The sequence below is a fragment of the Xenopus laevis genome, chromosome 2S (assembly GCF_017654675.1).
Source record: "Xenopus laevis strain J_2021 chromosome 2S, Xenopus_laevis_v10.1, whole genome shotgun sequence".
In the NCBI taxonomy this organism is placed as follows: domain Eukaryota; kingdom Metazoa; phylum Chordata; class Amphibia; order Anura; family Pipidae; genus Xenopus; species Xenopus laevis.
In genome coordinates, this window is record NC_054374.1 from 139,376,780 (window position 1) to 139,387,801 (window position 11,022).

At 44.5% G+C, this 11,022-nt stretch overlaps 1 protein-coding gene across 1 annotated transcript; it reads left to right on the forward strand.

Annotated features, from left to right (window-relative positions):
- Positions 1-625: 625 nt before the first annotated feature.
- On the forward strand, positions 626-10,374 carry krt8.1.S (keratin 8, gene 1 S homeolog). The gene is given in 9 exon segments (NM_001087056.1): positions 626-1,023; positions 4,876-5,084; positions 6,342-6,402; positions 6,606-6,701; positions 7,243-7,407; positions 7,632-7,757; positions 8,155-8,375; positions 8,489-8,538; positions 9,588-10,374. Coding segments are annotated over 9 exon segments (1,524 nt in total). The 5' UTR covers positions 626-675; the 3' UTR covers positions 9,836-10,374.
- Positions 10,375-11,022: the final 648 nt, after the last annotated feature.

Below are 11,022 nucleotides of genomic sequence, written 5' to 3' on the forward strand. Positions count from 1 at the left end.
ATATAGGAAGGTCGTTTTTCCCCCCAGAAAAGGTGGCAACCCTGGTTACAGAGCATTTGTTTTTTTAGATGACTGGGTCAGTGACCCCCATTTGAAAGCTGGAATAAGTCAGAAGGAGGCCAATAATGAGAAAACTATAAGCAAATAAATAATGAAGACCAATAAAAAAGTTGCTTAGAATTATAACCATGTTCTCTGTGTGTTTCAGACTGTATTGTGGAGACACATAAAAGTGTCAGCAGCTCAATGGCACGATCTGATCGTCATTCCTGTAATTGTCGCACAGTTATGTGAATATGTGAGACAAATAAAACAACCCCCCCCCCAGCACAGCCGGAGAGACAGGACATCCCCACCCTGGTGTGTGTGTAAGTTTTCCTTCTGGGCTGGGCCGGTGGGGGCACATTCCTCGGACTCTCACCCCGCCCCCCCCTCTGGCTGAAGCCTCCGGGGATCCTGTATAAAGTACGAAGTACAGCGCCCTCTAGCGTCGGCTCGCCTGTCCCAAGCGCTTAGCAGGTGGAATCCCCGCCCACTCCCCGCTACAGCCACTCAGGTACGCGCCCAGCGCTGCCCAGCACCCAGCCTCGCATATAAGCGCAGCGTGTCCATTCAGCCTCAGCCTGTCCTGTAGCAACTTCTCACGTAGTCTCATCTGCCACTCACAGCTCCACCATGTCCGTCAGATCGACCAAAGTCACCTACCGCACCAGCAGCGCTGCCCCCCGCTCCGGCGGCTTCAGCAGCTTCTCGTACAGCGGCGCCCCCATGGCGAGTAGAGCCAGCTCCGCTTCTTTCAGCCTGGGGTCCAGCTATGGAGGAGCCTCCAGGTTCGGGAGCGGCTACAGGAGCGGTTTTGGGGGCGCAGGTGTGGGATCTGCGGGAATCACATCGGTCAGCGTCAACCAGAGCCTCCTGGCACCCCTCAACCTGGAGATCGACCCTTCCATCCAGCAAGTCAGGACCGAGGAGAAGGAGCAGATCAAGACTCTCAACAACAAGTTCGCCTCTTTCATTGACAAGGTGAGTGGCCCTGGCACAGGGAGTGGTCCTTTCCGTATAGTAATGGCACCGACCCCTTTCCTCCATAGTATTGGCACCGACCTCTTTCCCCCATAGCAATGGCACGACCCCTTTCCCCCATAGCAATGGCACCGACCCCTTTCCCCCATAGCAATGGCACCGACCCCTTTACCCCATAGCAATGGCACCGACCCCTTTCCCCCATAGCAATGGCACCGACCCCTTTCCCCCATAGCAATGGCACGACCCCTTTCCCCCATAGCAATGGCACCGACCCCTCTCCTCCATAGCAATGGCACCGACCCCTTTCCCCCATAGCAATGGCACCGACCCCTTTCCCCCATAGCAATGGCACCGACCCCTTTCCCCCATAGCAATGGCACCGACCCCTTTCCCCCATAGCAATGGCACCGACCCCTTTGCCCCATTGTAGTGGCACCGACCCCTTTCCTCCATAGTATTGGCACCGACCCCTTTGCCCCATTGTAGTGGCACCAACCCCTTTCCTCCATAGTAATGGCACCGACCCCTTCCCCAGAGTTTTGGAACCATGTGCTGACACATCTTTATTCTTATTACTTGGTGCCTGTAAAATATGGCCGTAAAGTTTCAATTTATGATTTATGAGTTTGAGCTATCAGTTACAATTGATACAGTATCTCATGGCTCTTCCCCTCTCTCTGCTGCTACAGTTCCCCTGGTACATTTGGACTTGTGTAATCTGATCTGCTGCCACCTTTATGCCCAACCTTACAACTTTAAGCAGATGCTCTTGCCCGGCATTTGCAGCCACATCATGTGCCATTTATTGAAGCCAAAACACTTTCGCAGGTGGCATTAGAAAATGCAATGACTAAAGGTTCCTTTGTGTTGAACACTATTCTTGGCTCAGGTTTTGTGTTTATGGAGACTGGCAGAAGTAAAATAAAGTCACACAGTGACTGGCTGATATGGGGTTCAGGGTGGCAGCATTTAATTTCCCCTTTAAATCTCCATAAACCCAAGTTTTATGTCCCTTTGAGAAGCTGCCAAGATCTTTTTACCCCCTCCTGCCCATGTCAGAGCTGGAGAGCAGAGCCAAATGCCCCTCCCAAGCTGTTGGTCAGCGCTTATCAGATTAATATTCGTTCAGGGTGGGGATAAATAATCCTGCTCTGTACAGTACCAGCTAATATACATATTGTGTGGGGGCTGTACAGCTCTTGCTGAACTACTTCTGCCGGTAGGCTTGATAGAGAATGCTGGGAGCTGTTGTTCAGTATGGGTGAGACAACTCCTGAGTAACGAATAAGGATTATTGCTGCTCTTTTTCTGCTGCTTTTAGAATATGTGGCTGATACACCTGTAGATTCTCCTGGCATTGTACATTATATGTAGGGGTGTGGGGGTGAGTAAGTGCCCCAGCCCCAATAGGCACAAAATGCGTTCGGCCATCGCCTGTATTGTCCTATTAAATGTATTTGAACTTTTTACCACTTTCTATATACTGGGCTCGGACACTTCTCATAGTAGATGATTTCCCTAAGGTTTCTGCTATTCTTTATGGTGGATTGTGCTTGTGCTTGGGCTGCACCTTTGCTTCTACTTTCATTATCTGTGAGTTAATGGCCTAATGCGCCTTCTCCAGGACATGCCAAGGTAAATAGTTGCTCAGTCTGCAGCACTCTGTTAATATCTGTTACTATCGGGCAGGTGCATTCAAACTGTCTGTTACCCTCACCAGTAGGTTATTGCTATATACAATACACAAAAGCCATGAATATCTTAAATTAAATCCTTATAAACGGTGAGTTCTGATGTCATCAGTTATAAACGGCGCCTCGTGTTTTCATATGGTCATGAAACTCCTCGGTGACTTATAATATCCTTATATTTTACAAGAGGGGGTACTTTATTCACTATATAAAGCTGTCTTTAGGGATTCCCTGCCCACAGTAGCCCCCTTGACATTGTAGGTCGGAGATTTTTGGAAAGCCAGTAGCAGTGGGAGTTCAATATGGCAGTAATACTGTACAATCCCTGTGGCTATACAGTTGTAGACCGATGGCCCTAGATGAAAAAGCATATCGTGAGGTTAATAGATAGACCCCCAAACGTTTGTTTTGTCCCTGTTGTTATGTAACTGATCTTCCCATTGTATGCACGGAAATGACAGTTACAGCTTTCCAGTTGGTTCCACACCCTAAAGCCCTCACAGATAAGCAGGTTTTGTTTTAACACATGGAACTGTTTATTCATTGGGAATGCTGGGCCCCATATAGATATATAACCGGTCCCTCATAAATGTGCCGGAGCTGCAAGGGAGGGGCAGGAAGGGACATGTTACCTGCAGACATTGCCTTATAGGGATATGAACGTGGGCTCCACCTCACTCGGCACACACACCATCTAATCTCATGGAACAAAGTGCACAGTCTGAGCCGCTTCCTATCTGCACCGAAACCAAATATAGAGCTGCCGTGCCCAGTCCTGTCCACTATAGCGCGGGGCATGGGAACTGATAATGGGAAATACCCGCTCTGTTGGGAAATCATACATTAACCCCTTGGTCCTATTCATTCACTTTTCTTTCCACGATTATTGTTCTTTATTCAAACAGCGCCCGCATATACTGCTGCACTGTACAAAGATTACACCCAGTCCAATAAAAGGTCCCTTTCACATACGCATATACTGGGGTCAGACTTCTGGGAACCGAGTTTGCAGCTCGTACACGGTCTGGAATCAAACCTAGGGCCCACTTGCTTTTAACCCCTATGCCACCGAGCCGTCCCACCAAAAAATTCAGTCCCCAGAGTGTGTGAAGCCTTTGTGTTGTTGTTGTTCTTATTGTAACATAGACCTTCTTTGCCTATGTGTAAATGAGTGGAAGCTGCCATATGCTTTTGCATCGCTTTCCATTTTTGGACTGGAGCACCTCTGTATGATCCTCTATAAATGGTTCTATAGAAAATACCTCTGCTGAGGCAACTTGCAATATAGTTACTTCTGCTTGTGTCTGTGTCTATATGCAAATCTGCAGACAAGGGCTATTTTAAAGGGATACTGTCATGGGAAAACCAGTTAATAGTGCTGCTCCAGCAGAATTCTGCACTGAAATCCATTTCTCAAAAGAGCAAACAGATTTTTTTATATTCAATTTTGAAATCTGACATGGGGCTAGACATTTTGTCAATTTCCCAGCTGCCCCAGGTCATGTGATTTGTGCCTGCACTTTAGGAGAGAAATGCTTTCTGGCAGGCTGCTGTTTTTCCTTCTCAATGTAACTGAATGTGTCTCAGTGGGACATGGGTTTTTACTATTGAGTGTTGTTCTTATATCTACCAGGCAGCTGTTATCTTGTGTTAGGGAGCTGCTATCTGGTTACCTTCCCATTGTTCTTTTGTTTGGGTGCTGGGGGGGGGAGGGTGATATCACTCCAACTTGCAGTACAGCAGTAAAGAGTGATTGAAGTTTATCAGAGCACAAGTCACATGACTTGGGGCAGCTGGGAAATTGACAATATGTCTAGCCTCGTGTCAGATTTCAAAATTGAATATAAAAAAATCAGTTTGCTCTTTTGAGAAATGGATTTCAGTGCAGAATTCTGCTGGAGCAGCACTATTAACTGATTCATTTTGAAAAATTTTTTTTTCCCATGACAGTATCCCTTTAATTCAAACAATGTACTCTATCCTTTGGTTTTCTTCTGCACACATTGTGGTTTCATTGGTGTGACTATAAAAGGATGATCGCAATGGAAGGGGCGCCTCCTGCTGACGGCAAAAGGAATTGGCCATGATCCTGCCTCCTCCTGCAGTGTTTAACCCTGTAGTGACCGTTACTGAGTAAAATTTGTTTTCTCTCCATCAGGTGCGTTTCCTGGAGCAGCAGAACAAGATGCTGGAAACCAAGTGGAATCTCCTGCAGAACCAGAAGACCACACGCAGCAACATGGACGGCATGTTTGAAGCCTACATCAGCAACCTGCGCCGCCAGCTTGACGGCCTGGGACAGGACAAGATGCGCTTGGAATCTGAGCTGGGAAATATGCAGGGCCTGGTGGAGGACTTCAAGAATAAGTGAGTGATTTTATAGCTGTGTTGCAATGCAACGTTTATGCTTCCAAATGCAAAAGAGCAGTGCAGTTTGTGTTTGTCTTTATGGCTCATACACCTGTGTCAGGTGCACTGTGCATATAACAGTTTGTCATGTTTAGATGACTGGCTCCTCTTTGTGGCCACTGCTGGAACTGCATGCCTTGCTCGTTCATCTTAGCTGTACTCTTAACAAGTAAAGTACAGAGTTAGTGCATCCAGAGGCAGAGAACTGCATATTCTCTATATGGAGTCAGTCCAACAATGGTGTTATACCTGCAAGTCCTCTCTAGGAATGTATTGGGGCAAGAGCATAATGGCACAGATACTTTTCTGGTAGGGAACCAAGAATATGAAGATATCTACTCCTGTTGTGTGTGTCTGAGCCTGCAACTGAGTAGGAATATTAAAGAGAAGACTGCATATTTTGGTTTCCCTACTACACCCGCCACTGTCCATGGCAGTTGTCTGTATACAGAACCCCTATAGACCATATACTGCAATATAATGCAAGCATGGTATATTAATCCCTAGCATGGGACAATATTTGGGCTTTGTGTCTAATGTCATCTAACTGTACTCTGCCCTCTACACAGTCTGTACAATATGGCTGCCTGTGGCATTTTGAAAGTGAAAGTTCTCAATAAATAGAAATGCCGGCCTTTTGGCTGACTTATTCTTTCCTTGGTTTTAGTCGCTTTATGTTGACCCTTGAAACAACACTGAGAATAGCCCTGCGTCTGTTCTGCTGTTGACAAATTCTGAAATGCTTGATGCCCTTAAATGGCAACATGTACGCAGGGTTTATTTTATTGAACGTTCTGCCAAATGTGTTCTTCTTGTGAATCCTATTTGCATGTTGCAGAGACAGCTTCCCTTACTTGGCAGTCATTCAGTGCACTGGATACCATTAAAGCTGGCCGAGTGTGGGCCAATCACTTTGCAGTTATTTCGGAGCGGCGTGACTTCATGTGTAGGGCCTCTTTCAATGTGAGGATTTTACAGTATCCTAAGTCAATTGACAAAACAAGAAAATCTTCTAACAATTAAAATTGTTTTTTTTTTTAACAACCTGGCTAATTTAGTAAAGGTTTTTGTTTGCAATTTCTGAGCACACAACTTACTACCCATTCCTGTGAATAACGTGCTTCTGGTGGTCAGTGCCAGGTTATTTACTGCAAGTGATTCTGCTCGGGTTCCTGTGCAACATAAGATTTAACATGGGGTGTCTTTGTCCTGCAGATATGAAGATGAAATTAACAGACGCACAGAGCTAGAGAATGAATTTGTCCTGCTGAAGAAGGTAGGTTCCCCTCTGACACTCTTCTCTTCACCCTTACGGGGAGCTCAATTCTTCTGACACTCTTCTCTTACCCCCTACGGGGAGCCCAACTCTTCTCACACTCTTCTCTTCGCTCCTACGGGGAGCCCAACTCTTCTCACACTCTTCTCTTCGCTCCTACGGGGAACCCAACTCTGAACTGTTATCTCTGTCTCTTTGCGCAGGATGTGGATGAGGCATATATGAACAAAGTACAGCTAGAGGCGCGCTTGGAGGCCCTGACCGATGAGATTAACTTCTTGCGTCAGCTGTATGAAGAGGTAAGCATGTCTTATGCAGATTTATTGTCATTTCACTTGCAGATATTATTTTGGAAGTTGGCAAGCCTAAATTAGATACATTCAGTGTCGCTGCCTGAGCCTAATAGGCCTGGAGCAAGCAGTTTAGCTACTGAATGATCACAGCTTCCAGGAACCTGGTTTTCGGCTGGTAAAACTGTTTAAAAGGGGCACTACCTGCCTTCCTATACCCCCTTCTTTCTGTTGGTTAAAAAAAAAATTATATATAAATATATATTTCTATTAATAAAGCTTTTACACTTATTGCACCCCTTTCCCTGTAATCAGCAGAGTTGATTTAAAGAGCTCTGTATAAACAACCCCTTCACTTTTATTCTTCCTATCGCTTAATAAGCAGACGTCCAGTTTTCACTGGTAATTGTACAAAAACCAAGAAATTGGCAAATGAAGCTAGCGAGTGACCTGTTGGTCCAGTTAAGAGATCCTATCTCCCCCCCCTCCCCTTTTAAACTGTACATTTTTAAGACAGTTTGAACATCCTACGTTTCTGTCTTTGATGCAGGAGTTGCGCGAAATGCAATCCCAGATTTCTGACACTTCCGTTGTCCTGTCTATGGACAACAACCGCAGCCTTGACCTGGACGGCATCATTGCAGAGGTCAGAGCTCAGTATGAAGACGTTGCCAACAAGAGCCGTTTAGAAGTGGAAAACATGTATCAAGTTAAGGTGAGTAGTATATATGATATAAGCTGTGTTATAAGTGAATCAGCGAGGCAAATCAGATTGACATATAAGGAATGAGTTATTTGAATGCTTAAATGATTTTAGCTAAGGTTATAGAATCCATTTTTAATGAAGAGTAACCCAAGACATACAAAGTAAACATTTTTAACTATGCCTTTAATTACTATTGTAACTTTTTTGCTAATGTGCCGATTCTTTTGGTTTAGTACCAAGAACTGCAGACATCAGCTGGTCGCTATGGGGATGACCTGAAGAACACCAAAACTGAGATTAGTGAACTGACCCGTTACACCACAAGGCTGCAGTCCGAAATAGATGCTCTCAAAGCACAAGTGAGTATGACCATGCTCTCTATTTATGTCCTGTTATGTACAGACCGATCATCTCCTACACTTCACAAGCATTTAATAGGGATCATTTCTAGTTAAGGGGAGAGAACTCTGAACCCATATAGAGTGTTTGTTTGAAAAGATGACCATTCTCCCTAACTTTTTTAAGGGTGCTGCACTTGCAAGGTCAGCTGTGCGGACTCCATTGAGGATTGAGCAGTAGATAGGCCTGGTGTTGTCTAGTACAAGTTTACCATTAGAAATGATCTAGTCTTATTAATGGTCTCTTCGGTCCAAAGAACAGTTCAGCAGGAACATTTTTTTAGACAGCGGTGATTATTTGATGGTTTCACATTTACACACTCTTAAAGAATTTCAACCATGTTCTATATTTGTGCAGCGTGCAAACCTTGAGGCACAGATCGCTGAGGCCGAGGAACGTGGAGAGCTGGCATTGAAGGATGCCAGGAACAAGCTCGCTGAACTGGAGGCTGCTCTGCAGAAGGCCAAGCAGGACATGACTCGCCAGCTGCGCGAATACCAGGAACTGATGAATGTGAAACTGGCCCTTGATATTGAGATCGCCACCTACAGGAAACTGCTGGAAGGAGAAGAGAGCAGGTATGGTGGGAACCATGATATGTGTTGTATCGGAGGGATGAGAATTCTGCCAGAATGTTGTTGGGTTTTTTTGGTTGTAAAATTGCTTATTTTTTTTTTTCCTTACTTTTCAGACTGGAATCAGGCTTTCAGAACCTAAGTATTCAGACCAAGACAGTATCAGGTAACTATTGCTTTGTTAATACAAAAGGGAGCCTAATGATGCATTTGACATTGGGGGAGAGGCTAACATTTTCAACAACAACAACAATTTTCAACAATTTTGCTTTATGCAGAGTACCTCATAAGCCAGGGTTTTTCTAAACTCAAACAAATGTACCTGTTTCTTTGCTCATTATCTGGTTTACATTGAATACAGCCCCTCTTAGCTGAATAGTAGTGATGGGCAAATTTGCGCCGTTTCGATTCGCCGAAAAATCTGCGAAATGGCACGGCGTCTCGTTTTTTGACGTCAGCACCAGTTTTTGACGCTGTCGTCCTTTTTTTTTTTTACGCTGGCGCCCGTTTTTTTTCTACGCCGGCAATTTTTTTTGGGTGGATTGCGCAAATTCGCCGCAAATTTGCGCCTGGCGAATAAATTCGCCCATCACTACTGAATAGGACAATTGATATAATTACTGAGGAGTACCAAAATGGGAGGCACACCCCAGTGATTATAATAAGAATGTGTGAGACTGGTGCTCTTGATCTCTAAAGACTGCAGTAGTCTGCCGTGCTTCTGTTGGAGCTTGTTCATCACTATCATCCGCTTTGTTCTTCTCATTTGGCCCTGGTCTGGATGCACATGCACAGCAGAGTGGAAAGCTGAACGTAGAAGCCAAATTTATTGTGCATTCTTAACATAACATTTAAATTTCCTTCTCGTTTACCTTATTATAATATAATTATATATTCTGTATTCTGTTGATGTACCTTTTAAAGCAGTGGTTGCCAAAGTTGACTGTGGGGCCCAGCCTGTTGGTCAATTACATTGAGATTTACAGAAGATGCCTATTTGCTCTCCAAGCTACTCCGAGTCCAACATAAAGATTTGGGATTAAATAGTTACATACAGTAGCTTGAAAAATTCAACTCCTCTAAAAACGTATGACTTATCTCTAACCTGGTTATGTGCTAAGGGGTCAGTGGTGAAATGTTTGTCAAAGGGGAGTTCGCTTGAACCATGAAGAAAAAGCTACATTGAAGTAATGCTTGTAATTCATTTTTTCTTAGGTGTTTCCAGTGGATTCGGTGGTGGCATTTCCAGTGGATTCAGTAATGGAGTTTCCAGTGGATTCGGTGGTGGCTACGGTGGTGGCTACGGCGGCGGCTACGGCGGCGGCTACTCTTACTCCAGCAATGTGAGCTCTTTACCATTGGAGACATCCAAGACAAGCAAGCGTAGCATTTTAGTGAAGACTGTGGAGACCAAGGATGGGAGAGTGCTGTCAGAGTCCTCAGATGTTTTCTCAAAACCATGAGCACCTTAACTCTTGCTGGCCCACAGCATGGATTCTGAAAGATGAGCCTCCTTAAAGGCAGAAATCAGAAAGGATATTTGGGTAGATGTCCTACACCCATTCTCACTGTTTACCCCAAGCATGCTATATGTGAAGCAAGCTAGCCCTTTTTAATCCCCCACAGTTCTAAAACGGACATTTGATGGTGCTTTACATAAAAATTTATTTTGAGTCATGGGTGGCCATTCTCTTTAAATGACCTTTCTGTGTTCATGTCCCAAGCTTCTTCATCTGATTCCCTCCCAGAAGGCTCAACTTAAGGCGAGTTCAGCTAATTGTGGGCAAGGTTCTTCTAATACTATTTTCTCTTTGGCTTCTTGTGCAATTTCCATGCCTTTCAACTTAGTGTTTCTAAGGAAAATACTACCATACTTGCAAATTCTAGCACCGTGCCTTATTGTCCATCCTTTTGTGATGGATTTTGGGAAAGTGCCTACAACATGTTGGCATTTTTGCATTACTCTTTTAAAATAAAGTTTGCCTTGTCTTTTTTGTTTAAACATGTCTCTGTGGCATTTATTTCAGGCTGAACAGATGTAATGGGGGTCAGGGTGCATTTCAGCTGAAATACGTTTCTAAGCCTGTGTTGCAAAGTTCCTTCCATTGTAATGTAATTGATACATTGCACACCCGGAATTCACTCACTCTGTAGTAGCGGTGCTGGTTCCCCGCTGACCCGGCACGGTCCCTCTTTATATTCACAGATCTGCACACACATTTCTGCAGTGGGAAAGGTGCCCCTTCTTTTTATTTGTTTACACCACCAATATCAATGTTTCGGGAGGTACAACCTCCCTTCATCAGGATACAATTCCAAATGTGACAACACCCCTTTATAGGCAGAACCCCGCCTCTTCCCTCAATTTCACATAATCCCACGTGATTTATACAATAAATTAACCCCTGTTACATCATATTTTCCATTATAAAAATCCTTATAAATAGTGGTTACATTTTTGAATATACCATTTTTAGAAAAAATCCAGAATCCATGTCTCAGAATGTTATATGCAATTAGTTTAACACAATGCACTAACGTAACATAGTTTAATGCACATACTTCATGTAAAGCTGTACTGCGCATGTCTTTCTTTCAGCCTATATCAGATCGCCCTCTGGTGCGGCCCTTCTCAACCACAACAATGCAA